Genomic DNA, 18,850 nt, shown 5'->3' with positions numbered 1-18,850 from the left:
AAAGGACATTGAATGCCTGGGACGAATGACAGTTTTTTAAAGCCCCCTAAAAAAGGCTGCGTTGGGGGGGGGGGGTAATTTTTACAGACCTAATCGCCGTTGTTCCCAGCCGGATTCCCCTTCGTCACGCCCCTCAACAATGGTGAACTTCTTTTTACACTTGCACGACCAATGACAATGTGGCAAAATATACGACATTGAGTCTCGCCTGACTTAACACCACTCACTTTAGTTCAGCCTCAAGTGGGAGTTGGTGTATTTTTCAACTTGACCGACAATGATGAACACCTGTTGAGTTGAAATAAAGCTTTTATGGCGTCCACAACTTGACCTTCCAAAAGATCACTTCCAGTTATATATATTTTTTCCTGGTGGAAGAATGAATACTCATGAATAATGCATTTAAAGAACTATAATAGCACATATTATAGCCAATATCCTTGCATATTTTTGTAAATGGATGTCATAATTGCACTGTGGATCAATATTGCCGTATGTGAGACACATTACAAAAAGGTTTTATTTGACCTAAATGCCAACAACGGAAATATTGGACTATTACGTTGTGTGCGTGTGTGTGTTCTAAAGCGCGCACTCACTCTTCCCTGCAGCCAGATGACCGTCGACCGAAGTGTGTCTGTGTGTGTGTACGTGTGTTTGTGTGCGCGCGCGCGCGAGTGCGTGCGCGCGTGTGCGTGTACTGCTGCGCGCCCCCGGCACGAAAACGTCACGGCGCTCTTCTCGCGCGCTTGTTAAAAAGAAGGAGGAAAGCGCACGGGCAAACCATGTGAGCGCTTCTGAGGACTTGCGGAAAAGAAGAAGGAACTTGTACTGTCTGTTTTCCTTGGTTTAATTTTTTTCCTCAATGCATCAACAGACCGAGGGATTACAATTATGATTATTATCATACGCAAGGGACGCCCGGGCTCTGCTTTTCTGGATAAATGAGTCCCTTTTTTTTGCTGTTTTCTTGGAAACGGCTCGTATTTGTTATTATTAGAAGACAGACACCTGCAGCATGCTTGTACTTGTAAATGTAATAAACTCCCACATACACAGCGTTCTAATATAAGAGATTGTTTTATTATTCGGTGTATCCGCCTATTTTTGGAAATATTGTGGATTTATTTGCTTGGATCTTTCTGACTCTTCCTCCAAAGTTGTTTTAAAAACAAACAAAAAAACAATGAAGCACTTGCAATTCGTGCTGGTGCTGGCCATCGCTGTCAATGTTTGGGAGTGTGGCGACGCCAAATTCGGACCCGAGCGCGGCGGCGAACTGAGCGCCAGGCGGCGACGCTGCTACGACGGCAGCCTGCCCAAGCGCCTCAAGAAGCGGGAGAGGAAAGTGCTCCTGGACGGCGGTGGTGGCGCTGGCTCCACGACCACCTCCGCGTCCACCGGCAGTGGAGGCGAAGTTTGCCACCGGCTCTACCCACGAGTGTCCTGCTGTCCCACCAGAAGAGCCGCATATCAGATCGCGCAGCGCAGGGATGCCCGGGTAAGTTTTACAGTAGCAACGTTGGGGGCTTTTTACGACCTTCGTCATTCTGTTTTCATGTGCTTTTCGAGGGTGGTGGTTCGCCTTCAGACTCTCATCTCGTGTCTTACCGTAAAACGACTTTTGCACGCGGGGGAATGTTTCCAAAGGTTTTGTTTACGTCAATTTGGCATCATTTTACGTTACCTGTCGGCTGGTTGTTGCCATAGGTAACTGCTCCCACAGTTTGGCTTTACTCAGGGGGTTACCGGCGAAAGGTAAGCGATAAGGAACCGGGCTTCGAGGTAACCAGTAACTTTCTCAATAATTCATATTTCTGCCCGTTTGCCACCCTTTCACGCATCTTATCTGTTATACTACACGGAACCAGGCTTCGAGGTAACCAGTAACTTTCTCAATAATTCATATTTCTGCCCGTTTGCCACCTTTTCACGCATCTTATCTGTGATACTACACGGCGAATTTGGTTTGGCTGACGAGTGCTTTCAAAAATAGGAGACCATAACATGTTCATCAGATATGCCGTTTTTAAAGTGCCCAAAGGGTCCTCACGCTTCGATTTTCACGTAACGTCACCTAAGGCACTATTAAACAACGTCCTCGTTGACTCTTAAGCAACTTTGTGCGTGTCTTAAGTGAAGTTTAACAGACTGTTCTTGTGACGTGAAACATCTGCGAGCAAAAATCACAACAAAATCGGAACAAATTTGACGTTCTTGAACGCCCTCCACGTCTATACTTTTCCCATTGAAGGTAAACTTCGAGCTAAACAACGTTGTTCCTCTCTGTTTAACACCTTTGGCAGCATCATATACGTTACTACCAATGCGACGTGTTTTTGCGACGGTTTCCAGACTATTCTCCGTAACCCAGAAACTTCGGCGAAGATAACGTAAGCAAAATAACAAAACACCCTTCACTGCACTGCATTTTTAGTGAACATTTTCCAAACTCTTCATTGAAGTACTGACTGTAGGTCAGTCCAAAATATAAACATTTGACAAATTCGTGAAATGTGTCATTCTCGAATGCCCCCCTCACCTCCCTTTCCCTGCCTATTTTCATGTAAAACTATTCCTGGAATCATTCAGGGGCCTCTGGGTGGTAGTGGGAGGCCAGGGGGGGGGGGGGGGAGTAAACAAACAGTACGGGAAAAAAGCCATATTATTGCATCATTTAATTTCCTCAAGTCATGCAAATAAGCGATGGGGGAGTTGGGGTGGGGGCTTTGAAAGAGTCGAAAGAGTCGACTTCTCCTCCCAGCTACACTGCCCACACATGGAGCCCATTCTGATTATGGCCAAAGAATAACAAGGCCATTGTGTTTGTTGGTTTCGCTAATGGGAGAAGCTGAAGAACATCACCCCACTACCCCTCTCACACCCTCTCCAGTCATCAACCCCGTCCAAGTGGTAATGCCTTTGGGAGTGTCCCCCCCCCCTCTTCTTTTTGCCAACCAACTTTACACCTACTCCCCCGACGACAAGTGTTTTGTTGGAGCTTAGTGTTGCCTGCATCACCGCTGCCACCGAATGACAATTGTTGTTTTCAGACGTCTGGCGAGTGGTTGCATATCCTAAAACTGCTGCAAAGAGGATCAAATTTGGTTAAAAATATGTTCGAATGTTAAATTTAACTCAACAGGTGATGTTGAGGTCAACCGCTCTGTTAAAACACTTTTTGGTGGGGGGTGGCGGGGCTGACTGCTGTAAAAGTATGAAATGACATCAGTCGCGTTCTAGGCTAACTTGGCAGTCTGTCTGTACTCAAGTTTCCCAACTTATTGACTCAAATGCGTGACGTAAATCAAAGTCCTAATCACCGACTCCAGTTGAAAGTCGTATATTAAGAAAGCCAGTTGGTGGCTAGCGAGTTTAAACTACCGGTAAGCTACAGAAGCTAACTTGGCAGTCTAGAGCAGGGGTGTCAAACTCATTTTTGTCAGGGGCCACATTGTCGTTACAGTTTCCCCTCAGAGACATGACATGACTGTGAATTTTGTAAAACCATATAAATGTTGAACCACCTCCACGTATTATACACATACAGCGGAATTGATGGGAGAGCTTGTTTTAAAATCACAAGTCAAGAATAATGGCTTGTTCAAATACTGTCGCAATGGATTAGATATGACAATATGACATTTTTGGTTCAGACTTCAGCAAGCATCATGCAAGTTGGCATGCTCGATTTGCTTTCGCGGGCCACATTAAATGGTGTGGAGGGCCAGATCTTGCCCCCGGGCCATGACTTTGAAACGTGTGGTCCACAGCATGGGTGCACAAGTCCGGTCCTTCGAGAGCCCCTGTTCAGCCTGTTTTAGATGTCTCCGTCCTCCAACACACCTGATTCAAATGCCCAAGATCATCCTGAGTCTTTATGTGATACTCAAACATTCAAATTCAAAGTGTTCCAACAGGAAGACTTAAATGTCCACATTTTCCAAATTTTAAGGCATTCGTCGTACCTCACCGTTATTCAATTTCTTTACATTGCTGTTTGACCTCTGGCAGGTTGGCGGGGGGGGGGGGGGATTAAAAAAAAGGACACAAACACAAATCTTGTTTGTTCTGCTTTCTGGATGATGAAAATTTGGAGTCTCTCCCAACAACATATGGATGCGGGGCACGGCTGAGAGCGCACCAATGCTACTCACCGTGGAACCTTTGCCAGCTCACGGCACTCGGAGTCACTAGGCAATTTAGAGCATGAGGTCAGGCATGCCCACCACGCTGCGGGGTGGACAGAGGAACACGTGCGGAGGATTGAGCGGTCCTTTTAAGGCAGTGGAGACAAATGCTCATATTTAAAAACATGTTTTTCTGTTCAGGCACTCCGCCGGTCATGTTTTAAGTAATAAAAAAAAACTGATCAAACCATACAAGCGTTAAAACAAGCAAATTGTTCAAAGAATTCCCAAAACAGTCTTTTTATTTACCATATTTTCCACACTAAAAGGCGAACCTGAAAGCCTTCCATTTTCTTAAAAGCTCACAACGCCTTAAAATCCGATGCGCTTTGTGTATGGTCATTATGGTAATACTTCGACCCAAAAATGGCTCCTTGCTCGAGACATGCTGACAACGCAGAGTTCAAACTTAAGGCGATCGGTGACGCAGTTGAACACGGAAATAGAGCAGCGGTAAGAGAGTTCAACGTTAACAAGTCAATGTTATAACGTGCTGTTGGTTAAGTGAACTGTGTCGCTGCTTCATTCAATAAGTTTTACTGACATCTGATCTTTCCACTGGTGTTTCCTTGAGCATAGCTCCATCTAGTGGATGCATTGTAGATTGCGTCTTATAATGCGGTGCGCCCAATTTATGAAAAAAATGACAAAATTGGCCATTCATTGAAGGTGCGCCTCATAATCCAGTGCGCCTTTTAGTGAGGAAAATACGGTACTGACAACGTGTAGTAATAGCTGCTAGTCACTCTGCAGCTAGCTGCTTAGCTAATAGCACTACTGGGAACATTTGTCGACTTCATTATCTTGACTTCCACTACGATCCTCTCGTTTGGAAAACAAAAACAAAAAAACAAAGCTTGACGAGAATAACGATGACCGCACGTCAAATGTAAGAACTGATTACCGATGGTTGCCGGTCACTCCGTGGCCCAAGTTGTCAACTCCACTGTCCGGATTTTACCATTATAATGCAATCATAAACAATGTTAACTTAGATTACAAGTTGGGACGTTTACGGTGATGTTGGACACTGCATATTCTTTGTCTTCTCCTCGGCTGGTCTTTGAGCGGAATGAGTGGTGCAAAAAAAAAAAAAAAGAAATCAAATAGTTCACCTTTGATGCTAGCAGAACTGAGCTCTTGCGAGGTGCGCTGATGTCTTGCAAAGTTGCTGATGACTAGCGCATGCATGTTTCCCATACACAGATCTTGTGCAACAGTATTTGTATTTATATGCTCAATGCAACGTGGCGAGAATTCCTTAAAAATGACAACCTGCCAAAATGACACGTCTGGTTGGATGGCCTCTCCAACATGAGTAAAGTGAACCAAAAAATTTTAATATGGATGGGTTCCGTATATTTATTTTTAAATTTTGGCGGGGGACAATCAGAAATTTTCATTTGATATCGCATGTAGAAAATCTAGTTGAAAAAAATGCATATGTAATTACGTTATTTTGTCAACACATCTTCTCAACCCTTTTGTTAAGTCTGCTAATCGGCGAAATTCTTCTCTGACAAGTGTCAGTTACAAATATTCACCAATGAGCTTGTATGGGCCAAACTTCTGATAAACGTATCTCGATTAACCGAGTCGAGTCACGCATATCTCACGTAAATAGTTTCTGAGCAACTTTAGAAGCAACCTTTTTAAAATTGTCTCAACACGGACCGGACATAAGCATCATGGAATCAACCAGAGCTTCTGTTCCCTTTGGGCTTGTACATCCTTTGAGTGCGTTTGAATTTTGAGCTTCCACGGTGTCACGTTGGACTCTGCGGAATTTTCCGTATACGTTAGCATAATGAGCTTGGCGCTTGTGGTTCTTGCTACCTTTTTTCCGGTAAACACGGCTTCCAAACAGAGCGTCTTCCCCCCCCCCCCCCCCCCCCCCCAAGAGTGTGGAGTTTGTTCCGCAATCAGGGAAACGTGTAAGGCGTCCTTATGCTGGCCTTGGGTCCTCGCCGCTAATTGACTTGGACAGACTGCTAATTTGTTGATACCAGAGAGAGGGAAACGATGTGCCTGTCTATCTCTACTGTTTACACATGGACCTCACACAGAGCAAAGTACTGCCAGCCTGCCTCTGCCTCCGCTTGCCCGAGCGACACCCGCTCTTGACCCAGACTAGATTACATTGTGTTTTATTGCAGCTAATTTGCTACGTAAATAATCCTGCTCATTTCTTTTCGGATTAACCCTCGGGGCTGCTAACGATCCCCAGAAGTCAAGCTTGTAATTTCCCCCGCCCACCCCCCCCCCCCTTCTTAATTTCGCGCGTTGTGCACCTGGGTGTCGTTTAAAGATAATCATAATTTTTTTATGGGGGCTGGCGATAAGGCAACCAGTAGCAATTAGCTGAGTGATGCTGTTTTTTGGGTTTTTTTTTCACAACCTGACAATGTTGACATTGGATTGGCTGATTTGTGTCCCCTGGTTTATTGACTTTTTTTTTTTTTAATCAATGGTGCGGTCAAAATTGAAATAAAACCAGCCACTTTTTGCAATAATTTCGGTTTTATATTTGGTGTGGTCTCAAAATATACACTATACCACCCATTTTATTCATACCAGGCATGTATTTGGGGTGTTTTTTTAAGTAGATGACACACCTAGCAAGCAGTTTGGTTGTCAATTTGAGTGATGGCTACAATCGCAATTGCTGCTATTGAATAGTTTATAATATTTGGAAGTCATGTCTGAATGTGTTTTACCTTGAGTGTTGAGCCGCTCTCAATCTTGACATTGAATCACCCATATGCCAGTAAGAATTTGACGTTTCATCATCATGAATGGTCATGTCCCCCCCCCCCATGTCATGTCGCACCTGTACTACCAGTGAAAAAGTAATTTTCGAGCCCTGTAACAGTTGGAAGTGACGTCTGAATATGTCTTGGCGGATGTATTTATTTATTTTTGGTCCATTTAAAATGTTATTGTGGGTGTGCTTCAACATCTCTCAAAATCCATACCCATTTAAAGGTCCAAGAGTTGCCCCGCCTAGAGTCATTCTCATAGAACGTCCACAAGTCACAGCTTAAAAGGGTGTCTTTTTCAGAAGGCGGAAGAAACCGTTCTTTTTGGACTTTGGCAGGAGAATAGTCAGTCAGAAGTTCATTTGAAAAGGACCGATCATCTCGCTTCCTCTTATTGTAGCCCAAAGCATCACTCCACAGCCTTCTGACTGACCTTGCACCCTTATTGGGCAATACTGGCCATCCGCCAACCATCCAGAACTCCATCCATCTGAACCATCCGATAGCAAGGCATTCATCCATGAATCAGGCTTACCTTAATGCATCTTTCAAGTACAATGCTTTTGTTGAGATGTCCCGTGTTTGCATTCCTTTGGCCAGACCGTAGAATATTCTTTGCTTGTCATCAACCGAAAGAGTCGTTTTTCTTAACATGCTCCAAATTTGTTACTTTCTCAATGAAGCTAAAGTAATCTCTCTCGAATGCACTTGCGCGACCTTTTCATTAATATGCAACAAACACACTAATTTCCCCGCAAACATCACTGGATAATGTTTTTCCTTGAAATGCCGTTGATTTCATGGATGAAGATCTTTCTTTGCCCTGCATGATGCATACCAACTATATATTGCCGACTTACGTAGAGCGACCTCCTCAACCAATTTCCCTTTCGACGGGCTCATCTGGGGAAACCACCGATCAAACCTGTCAAAGATCGACGTAATAGAAACAGACAAGGAGAAGCAACATATGCAAAAAAGTTTCCAAGTCAAGCCGTTGCTCAAATGTTTATTTAGCTTAGATTTCAAATGCATAATCATTTGGAACAGGGTGTAGACAGCCAACAAGTCGTGCACTCCGTTTTTCCAATGCAACACAATTAATCAACACTAAACATTAATCAGACTGTGGTGTATGTGTGTGTGTGTGTGGTCCCCAGATCTTCTCCACCAACAACACAGAATGCGGCCGTCTGCTGGAGGAGATCAAGTGCGCACGCTGCTCCCCCAACGCGCAAGTGTTGTTCCACCCATCGGAACCCGGCAGGATGCCACACAGGGAGCCCGACCTGCCTCAGCTCTGCCAGGACTTCTGCCGCGAGTTCTATTACACCTGTCGGGGACACATACCGGGTAAAAAAAAAAATCCTGACAGAGCGTCTCTGAATCACAAGTCTTTGTTTGCTTACCGTGTAAGATTCAGATGTGTTCTGCATGGAATTATTTATCCTGCACTTTACCTCATCTGACCTCACCTTCCATTTGTTGCCGACCACCCCTCATTTGTTTGGTCGCTTGTCCGCCCTTTTTTATTTTATTTTATTTTTATTTTTTTGCTCTTCAACGCATCCTCACCACGTTCCGTGTATCTTTTTTTTTCTTGCAAGCTTATTTAATTAGCATCACAAACACGGACATGTTTTCCCGACCTTGATTGTCGCAACCACACACGCGCATAGATTTGTGTTACCCTCTGACATCAACGTGGAAAATAGGATGGCGCCGGCGGGTGTGAAAACAAACGACTATGACGTGCGCTTACAAAAATCAACACGAGAGTAAGCAAGCAAGGAGTCATAGACCAAGAAAACACTGCAAGATTTTTGTTGAAGAAATTCTTAAAATAAGGATGTTGAAAATGTTCCTTTCTTAGTATAGGCTGACATGGATAATAAATGTTTTTTTTGGTAACATATAGTAAAAGGAGTTAAACTTTTGTAAATTTAAAATGCCAAGTATTATGCTTTGGTTTGGTGCGCCGTATTTTATTACGGGCCCTCATGACATTTGCGGTAAATAAACTTAAGAATTTGCAAGTTAGACTGTCCCGCGACTTGTAATTGACTGACAGAAGATTTGGACTGGAGCAATCAACCAATCTCGATAACATTTGTTGACATCACTGCATCTTCCCCACTGAACTAGCTTCGCAGGTTTTGCTAGCAGGTTAGCTAAATAGCAGCCCGTCTTCTAAAAGACACCAATCATCGCCTCCGTGACGGAAAAGAAGCGAAGGCTTCTGGCGAGTATTGCTCGCACAAAAGGAGGATGAATAGTATTTCACGGGAGAATAAATTCTAAGGCGAAGCGATGCTAAACTGTCACTAAACTAAATCGTTAAAAGTAGTCACAATTCGCCGGAATAAATGACTGATGCTACAGTGCATGCTACACAGTCTTGCTGGAACTGCGTTCGTTCCAGCAGGGAGTAATCAACTATGAGTAGCAAATTAAGAAGTGTTTGGGGAGAAAATATCATACACGGCCAAGCACTGTACAGTCCCCAAAAATGTTTGAGATTTTCATGATTAACATTGTCAAATTTTTTTTTTTTTGGTTTAAAAAAAAATCTATTTAGCGTGATGAATGACAATTCATCTTTGAATATTTCATAATTTACTCATAAATGTTTGTGATGTATTGTACTTTTTAGTTTTTTGCGGGCAGTGGGGTAGGAGTCATTTTTCGTCATTTATTCCTTATTCAAATCCAGCACAGTGGGCAGTCAAATATCACCCCTCCGCCCTAAAACTCACTGGGAGGGGGAAACAATGGCCCTGACAACAGTTTCACCGATCAACACCTTGAAAAAAAGTCTCAAGGACCCATGCCTGAAATTGATCAGAATGTCAGCCGTTTTGATCTGAAGAAGGCGTTTGCAATGGACGGCGGAGTCCAGTCAACTCTACGACCGAAAGATAGGGACCACCGTTGGTAGCGAGGCAGCAGAATTCCCTTAGAAGAGATCTGATATCACGGGCTTTGCCTTCCAAAACATGATCAAGTAACCTGTCTGCAGATGCTGTGCTACAGAATAGCAAACATTGCAACATAAGCCACCCTTGTCTGCGCTGGCAGGCACAAGCTGCGACATTAGCTCATGGCACGTAGAGGAGGCGCGGTTGGTTAGATGTTACTGCCCGGGAGCTGACACACATGTGGACTCAGGGAGTCCAAAAAAAAAAAGCTGAAAAGACGCGTACCCCCCCACCCCTTTTACTTACCACCCCTTTTCCTCCCACCTCGTGTTGTGCTCCTTCTCAGCGGGCCCCCGCCGCCACAGATCAGCATCTGTGGTGACGAATGACACATTTATTTTTCTACAAAGCCAGTGTGTATGTAAAACTGCTGAAGTGCATCAAGATGTCAAGTACTTGGGTCGGGCCACCCAGGTTGCCTTTGGAAGATAACCAGATGGAAGCTTCAGCACCCGAGAGCCACGAATATGGACAAGGCTCTGTCTCTCTCTCTCTCTCTCTCTCTCTCTCTCTCTCTCTCTCTCTCTCTCTCTCTCCCCTTCTCAAGTTGCCTCTCACCAGCATGCTGACTACCATTTCGTAGCAGTCTGATAAGAAGTATCTCCTAATTTCGAAAATCTTACTTTTTTTTTTCTTTTTGACAATCCAATGCCAGTGTTGCGGAATAACCTGGCACCAACACAGAATCGGGGTGACAGTCAACGCCAATTTTTACGCTTTCAGATGTATTATCAGAGCCGTAACAGAGGCGTTTGTAAAGTTTACTCACTTGTCCCACTCTGTTGAGCATTTTATCTGTCCCGCCAGACTGATGTCATCCATTTATCTGATTGAGGGAAGCTATATCTCTCATTCGTTGAGTTGTGTATGAAAGGCTTCCTTTGCGCGGATCTTTGGGGAATTGATACTTTGTCTGGACCACCTTAAGTTCTGGTTAGCATACAGTCGTTTATACTGTATGTGTTATTATCCAACATCACATTTTGCCGTCAGGGACTGCGTTTTACTTCGCATCATTGCCCTTGTCCCTCGCCGCCAGTCCTGAGCTATCGCTTGTCTCCATGCGTTTGCTCCATCTCGGCTAGTTCTCCTTCAAGCATTTCCAGTTGGTCCATAATGCTGCTGCTTGCCTTCTAACTGGAGCTCGTAGGAGGGAGCAGATAAGTCAAATTCTGCCCTCCCTTTACTGGCTTTGTATTTTGTAGCATTTGTGTTGTACCTGCACTAGTAAAACCCTCCGTTAGGTCTCACTCCCACCATTCCTGCTTACCCTTAAACTCCCTTCCTCAACCCGAGCTCCCACACCAGCATGCTTAAGATAACTGCACACACAAGTGGGTGGGTGGTGTAGCAGGCGCGCTTGTGTTTCTCTGGTACTTTGATCTCCGTGTTGTGTTTAGATATTCAAGGGGGATATCCTATCACCTCCAGTTTTTGCTGCGGTCAGCCCTTGCAGTGGCTCGGCTGTGTGGCAGATGAAAGGAGGGGGTCGGGGTGGGACCCTGTTTGTGTTTTTATCATGGGTGGACCCCCCCTACCCCTTCTGTCCGTCTGTCCTCCAGCTTTGACCAAAGGAAACAGCAATGGCAAGATTGTTTTTAGCTGGCGAGGGGGGTTGCGAAGGAATAATGTTGTGCCGGCGCTGTTTTTGTATGTGTGTGTGGCTGACATATCGGTTTTACTCTTCAGGGCGGTCTGAGAGTAATAAAGATGCATAGTGTACAACATGCATAAATACTAGGGGTGTGCCAAAAGTTACGGTTTCCTACGTTCCTTAGTGTTCAGGTCAACTCCCAGTTCACACGGGGTGAAAGAACCACTTGCAAAACAAAAAAAAAGATGCGGCCGGATTTTGTGTAAACGGCAACACATTTTAATAACATTTCAGGAAACTTTTAAGGCAACGGCTAGCAGTAAATTTGTCAATAATGTTAAATGTAATAAATGAATATAAAAAATAAAAAGCCTACAAAATATACAATGAATACCCCAAAAAATCCTTGAAATGAAAAATAATGAAATAAATAGGTTCTGTCTGTCTGTCTGGGGTTCGTGTTTTGTTTCCCAGTGGATGTGTTCTCCTTATCGAGCAACATGGAATGGGCAGTATTTGACTTCTGTTGTATTTGGTTGACGATGGAGACAAGTTACATTGCTGGTCCAGCTCTCAAATCGACCTCCCCGACTGATACGTTTTATTTTCAAGAGAATATTAATATTCTAAACACACTCCGTCCTGTTTATTATATACCGAAGGCCAAACATCCCCTGCCCCAAGTTCCTGAGGCTTTTCAATCTCCAAAAGGGTCTAGGTTTCTCGCTCACCCACCAGGAGACGCCGCATTGCAATCATATCAGACTGACAGCTGGTGTACATTGTCAATAAATGTTTTTCACAAAGTCGAGTATTTATTATTCGATATGAACAAACATGTTCCCCATAAGCCAAAATCATGTCAATATAAATTATAGTCGGTCTCCCCCTTGCAGTTTTAGCCAGAAGTACCCTTTCCACATTTGGCTTGGCCTGCTGTCTCTTCTGCTCATTGTGGTTTAGTTTGACCCAACACACACACATACCATATATTTTTTACATTTTACTGTCCATCACTTGGCTCTTGTTTCTTCTCCAATGAACACATAACACACAAGTCATACGACCTTTCATTTTCGCTCTACCTCAAAAATGTTCATGCCCGTATTTCATTTTATTTATTTTTTTTTGTATGTGCAGAATTGTTCCAGGCTGACGTGGACGAGTTCTGCCAATACTACGGCAGACGAGATGGAGGCCTGTGCTTTCCAGATTTTCAACGAAAGCAAGCACAGGGCCAAGATTCCAACTACTTGGGCGATGAGAAAATGGAAGATATCAGCAGGTTTGTCGCCACAATTTCTTTTCCTTTTTGCGTGCCACGCGCCTTTGACGAGCCTAGTCGCATGCTGAAACTTTGGTCAGGGGAGAGCTTCCGCTCACAAAGTGCAAAGGCGTCAGTGTGGTCGCCTCCCTTCTCTTGAGGCGAGGCTTTTCATCCTCACTTCACTCGGGGCAAAAGACCAGGCAACGTTTGCTCCGTTTTTTTCAAATCCAAGGACAGTTCAACTGACTAACACAGAACAGAAACATGCACACATGGAGTCAATGTGGTGACTTGATTGTCATCCTTGACCTCAGTGTGTCTGTGTGTGTGTGTGAAGTGTTGGTTGTGATATTTAGATTTGTTTAAATACAAATATGGCACTACAGCCCTCCAAAAAGCATGTGACATTTAATCTGTGTGTGTGTGGGGGGGGGGGGGGGGGTGGGAGGGGGTGTTGCTGTTTCTGATTGGGACTCATTTGGAGGAATTCCCTCGTAAGAGTTTGTCAATGTATAAGCCCAAAATGGCTGCTTTCACACCAAAATGGCCGACTTCCTGTTTAATTTCAGACATGGTTCCTTCAGACATTTTTGTGCATCCTGTTATTATAGACATGCCCACCCAATGTCAGTGGGAGAAACTGCGGTCTGAGTCTAATTGAACTGCTCAGGCCCCTTTGGAGAATGGAAAAGAGAGTCTGTATTGTTATTGGTGCAAATACAACATACTGTATCCCCCATGATTAACGGGGGTTCACTGCACTGAGTAATGCAATTTAAGATCAAACACCCCCCTTATAACCACTGTTTTAAATTTTCCCACGGCCCTTGTTTTTTTTTTTCTTGACCTTCTCCTCTGTCTGACCTTCTTGTATCTCCGCCATTGCCCAGGAAACACAAACACAACTGCTACTGTGCCCAGGAGGTGTTGAGTGGTCTGCGGCAGCCTGTGGCCGTGGTGCATTGCGGCGACGGTTCCCAGCGCCTCTTTGTCCTGGAACGGGAGGGATTTGTCCGAATACTCACCCATGACCTGCAGCTGCTCAAAGAGCCCTTCCTGGACATCCACAAGCTGGTGCAGAGCGGCCTGAAGGTAAGGAGGAATCGTGGAAAACCACGAGTAACATCTCAGGGTAGGGTGGTGGTGGTGTGTGTGTGTGTGTGTGGGGGGGGGGGGGGGGGGGTTCTGCTCACTATTACCTTTCCAATTGTATTGTTATGACAAAATGAGGCCATTCATCAAACGTGACTGCAGCCAATTATTGCGCTATTTTCTGCTAATTGACTGTACATACAGCTCACTCTCACAAGATGGTTTAATGGCCCGCCTAATCTATCCCACATTGTTCCTCTAAGGAGTCGGGCTGAATTACAGTTGAACGCCCCCCCCCCCCCCCCCAAAAAAAAAAAAGTGATGCGATTTCGGGCAACATGGTCTGGAAAAATAGGCCGCAGTGGTCAAACAAGAAGTCATTTTCTTTGGATTTTTTTAGGCAGCTTTTCTGTTATGTGTGGTGGTAACTATAGATTTTGATTCAGAAAAATTGATTTGTGTCGCCAAGGGGCATGGACAAGTGACTTCAGGAGCTCGAGTCTGCTGCCTCAAATCGTGGCCAACAAAAGATGTTTACAAGTGTTCTTCTGTTTGTTTGTCTCTTTGGCACACATTGTTAGCTTGAGCAAAGCCGTTTTATCAGCGTGACCATTGTATTGCAGCGACCATTATTTTTGCTACGGCACGGTGTTTGCACCTTTGCACACTTAGATCAGTTGAAGCCAGCCAAGACCAAATTTGGGACACATACTTCCCTGTTTTCTGTTCGCACTAGCCTCTTGCTAGCTCGTCACCAGCCTCTTCATCTTTCAACTTCATAATACAGTGGTTAATCTTACATGGTGACAGTTTAATCCTGCAACAAATTACTTTTTGAAGAATTGTTTTAAAATCCGGTGAAAATGGAAGCTAGCCGAGCACCCCGGAGATGAGTTTGAACTTTTGAAGTTTCAGATGCACAATCAAAGAACGATGGGAAGTGTCTGGAATTCTTCAGATTGCATGAGGAGATGGCCTTGTCGGGATATTTCGGGGATGAGGAGGAAGGGGTGCACACGCTCCGGGGCAGGAAGTTTGTTCCCGCACGCATGCCACTCACAGTTTGTTTACAGGGAGTCAAAGCAAGCAAAGCATTTGAATATGTAAGTGGCCCCTTGAGGGACGCCCGGCATGCTGCCTCTTCTCTTATCGTCGGCATCGTCGCTGGATGTGGATGAAGCCATCGTTATGATGATTCGATCCCTTGAGTCTTGTTCTGTGAAATACCCCACCCCCCCACCCACCGGCCTCTCCTCCAGCCACACAGAGTGGAGAAGGTATTTACCGGCAGCATCAACAGGATGGAGCTGCCTTCAATACAGAGCACCCCACCCCCCAGTCCCCCCCTGCCCCTCCGGCCCCCTCCAGAGAGGGGCCAGATAACTGGTTTATCATCACCAGTCCCATGCACATGCTTTGATTGTAATGCCCTGTGTTGTTTCCTTCTCCCCTCCAAAACACTCCCGCTCCTTCTGTGGACGCCCACCCTCCTCGTCCCCTCCATGTGCCAATTAAGCTGCAGCGAAACAATGATGTGCTGCTTTGGTGTGGGCTGCATGCCGCGCTGTGGGTGTTCTGCCTGTAATTCGATCTCTGTACGCTTGTCCCTGCCGCAAATGCGCACCATCCTCAGTCATCCTCGCCGCGGTCTCTCCGCAACTGCTTGATATTTTCCTCCCTCACCTCTAATGTGATTGGACAAGACTCAGCTTGAATGTATTTACTTGCAGCTGCAGCTCTTTTTTTGGTTTTCAAGGGGATGGGTGGGGGACAAGAAATGTCACTGCTAATTTTTAGGATCATTACTTAGGGAAATTAGTCAACTTCTTCCCGTGGTATGACAAATAGTCTCTTTAATGATGAATTAGGAGACAGAATAAACCTCAAAACCAGCAGCGATGGACACATCGCACTCCCCCACCCTCTTTTTCTCCTCGTAACGATCATCAAGCTTTGTGAACATACTTCGCTCGCGTTATGTAGCAAAGGGAAAAATCCTCGACAACTCAGCAAGCCGTTAAATTGCCCAAAATGGCTGCTTCAAACCATATCGACTGACTTGCTGGGAGAAAGAAAATACAAAATTTCACACAGTTTGTTGCCTTACTAACCCACGAATGTACCTGTATCTGTATTGTCTTTTGCTCAAAACTGACAAGCATAACCCCGAGAGACTAATTTCGTCCTCTTCTGTATCTACATCACCATCTCTCCTCTGGCCTGCTTTTTGTCAAACATCAAAAAGCAGTTGACTTGAATGTATGACACCAATTCACAGGGACTCTAAATCAATTTTTTTTTCACAAAACTTTGTGGCTATTCTAACAAGTAACAGGAATGCATGGGCCCCCACCCCCTTCCCCTCAAAAAGAAAAACAAAACAAATAATCCCCACAATGTAGACAACTTTCCAAATAACAAAACAACCGCATCATTTGTCGGCCTACTGGACCCAAACATGTTTTGATGGTGTCTGAAAGGATGTCCCGTGAGTGACAGGCCCTGATGACATGTCACGTTAAGACAGTCCAATGCCAAATTTCCTTTTAGTGATTGTATAAAATGTGTCTGAATGTGTACTGTTCATGCAGTATGGTATGTATGCTAAGGAACATTTTTCGCGTCTGATTTAAAAAAAAAAAAAGCTTTTAAAAAAAAATGGGCTTCTTTGAGGACATTTTTAAAGAATTATAGTGTGACTATCTTCACTGGTCAAAACTGAAGGACTGAGTTTCTTCTCTGGGCATTGTGGCTCAAATTCTAAACTCGCATCAGCAACGAAGGACATCTAAAAGATGGATGCGCTTGCAACTCTTTTTTTGGTTAGCAAGTCACATTGCCAACTACTGGCCTGGCATGCACATCGCATGACCTCATATTTGGAGTTCCATGTGAACGGGCGTCCGTTTGTGTGGTGTTTGATTACCCCTTTACAACCCCCCTTTCTCATCCCTTCTTCAATATTCTTTTTCCCCACCCATTCGATGTCAAAGCAGGAGCCCCCTGGAGAACACGAGTGGAGGTAACAGAGGAACCTGGCAGCAGGTGTTTGTGACAAATGAAAAGATAATACCTTGAAAGATTCATTCGGAGCCGCCCTGCCTGGAAGTGTGCTGACAGATGCTGTATTTAGGGAACACATAAGGGGATAACGATTGTACAATGAAGCAATCCAAGGAGTTATTAGCAGGGGAGCAAATTGTTCATTCGGTTGCAACACTGTTTATTCAGGGTGTCAAACCCCCCCGCCCCCTCTTGGCCTCGGATCATGGCCTCTTTGGAATTGCCGTTACCTTTTGGTCTGTTTTAGGGAGGTGGATCACTGCATCTTCAGATTCAACATACCGGTACATCAAACATCCTGACATTTTTGATCGCTGTACAAGTCACCTATTTCACCCCCCTTGTTGTTTTTATTTGACTTGAGCGAGCTGCTATCTTGTCTGACTCTCTTGCATCTCAAGAGCTTTCACAAGATCAATGAAACCCACGGGGGGTTCCCGGTGTGGGTCTCGGTTCTTGCTCATCGTTACTCCTCGTACATTCCAGTGTGCCGCGTCATCCGTTTTGATTCCACATGTGGCCTGTGTCACTGTCTGCATACATGTTACGACATCCAGACAAGACTCTGCAGTTAACCCCTACAAGATGTGCAAGCTCTGCGCCATTAGATCCATCTCCATTATTTAGATGTGCTGCGCGACTTTTTGGCCAGAGTAGTCAGGGCTTGCGTGTGAGCTGGAGCCGATCCCACCCCTTTGGGCGAGCAGCAGGGTACACCCTGGACTGATCACCAGCCAATCACAGATCATTGTGATAATGAATGAGAAATAAAGCAGAACTATTCATTCTTTGGTGACACGACAAGCAAGCCATACCGGGGGTGGGGGGGGGGGGGGGGTGGCATGTCAAACAAAACGCCCTCGGTTCACCGCAACACCCAGCATAGTGTAGAGTGGTCTGCCAAATTCCCAATCGCACAAAAACCAGTCTTGCACCGGCACAAAAATTAAGGTACAGCGGTTTTTACGCCCGGACGCACGTGCAGTGTCTACGAAAATCGATCCCCTCCTCATTATGCGTCCTCATTGAGAATGAGATCGCACGGAAACCTTTCCAGAAGCACATTCATAAACATTCTTCACACCTTAAAAGCTTGTGCTCATTCTTTTGTGGAGAAGAAGAGCGCCACATAAATGGCCAAGCTGCCTGGCCCGACCAGCCCGGCCTGGCAAGGCCTAGCTTGGCGCTCTTGCTGATTATTACAGCGAGTGAGCGAGCTATGACGGCAGGACCACCAGGGTAGTGACAAGCTGTGGGGCTGCCTGTCGGCCTGAGACAAAAGGTTTACATATCACACAAGCAATTTAGATGTTTGCTAAACATGTTGCCAGGACAGTGGGAGTTGGCAGACCCTTCCTTGTTTATTTATATATATTTTTTTAACCCACCACCATCTCCTTTCCCCTTAAGCCGTGAATTTTGCATGCATTTTGTGTAAACCACCAAGGAGCGCGAACGCGTGGGGTGGCGGCGTGGATGGGGTGGTACGGCGTCGAAGCACTCTGCACTTTTGTGCTCTCTATGAACTGCGAGCGAGCTAATAAATTCTTTGAGCCACTCAGCGCCGCATTCACGGATATCCCCCAAAGATTACACACACAAATCACTGCACAATGGGGGGCCACCTCGGAGGGCCCCGGGGCATCACGGGAGGGGTGTGGTGGGCGGGTGCGGGGACCCAGATCCCCGAGGACTAGCGCGCATAACCAAGAGGAGTGGGCGGGGTTGGAAGAGGAGGCGCAAACGGCTGCGCTCGGAGTCAAATGGTTTATAATGGCGGGTAATGGTCTATTCAAGGAGGTTTGGTGGAGGTGTGAAGTGAAACAGGCGATAGTTTGAAAGGGAAGAATGAGAGAATGCGAGGAGTGTCAAAGGGAATGTGATGGATAAATAAAAAGGGGGATTAG

The 18,850-nt window shown here is 45.3% G+C and overlaps 1 protein-coding gene across 4 annotated transcripts in view; it reads left to right on the top strand.

Annotated features, from left to right (window-relative positions):
• The window catches only part of hhip (hedgehog interacting protein), a 134,359-nt gene that overhangs the window by 92,028 nt on the left and 23,481 nt on the right, over positions 1 to 18,850 (top strand). The window contains exons 1-4 of one of the 4 annotated variants that reach the window (XM_052083653.1): positions 581 to 1,501; positions 8,110 to 8,302; positions 12,662 to 12,806; positions 13,679 to 13,880. In XM_052083653.1, coding sequence (XP_051939613.1) covers positions 1,187 to 1,501; positions 8,110 to 8,302; positions 12,662 to 12,806; positions 13,679 to 13,880 — 855 coding nt within the window. In that variant the 5' untranslated portion in view covers positions 581 to 1,186. Of the gene's footprint in view, positions 1 to 580; positions 1,502 to 1,574; positions 1,759 to 2,195; positions 2,394 to 8,109; positions 8,303 to 12,661; positions 12,807 to 13,678; positions 13,881 to 18,850 lie in introns of those variants that run through there. The other 3 variants (XM_052083655.1, XM_052083656.1, XM_052083654.1) reach the window with 3 other exon arrangements.

Source organism: Hippocampus zosterae, chromosome 13 (genome assembly GCF_025434085.1).
Source record: "Hippocampus zosterae strain Florida chromosome 13, ASM2543408v3, whole genome shotgun sequence".
Taxonomy (NCBI): Eukaryota; Metazoa; Chordata; class Actinopteri; order Syngnathiformes; family Syngnathidae; genus Hippocampus; species Hippocampus zosterae.
Note: the sequence above shows the minus strand (reverse complement) of the source record. Positions and strands in the feature narration are given on the sequence as shown.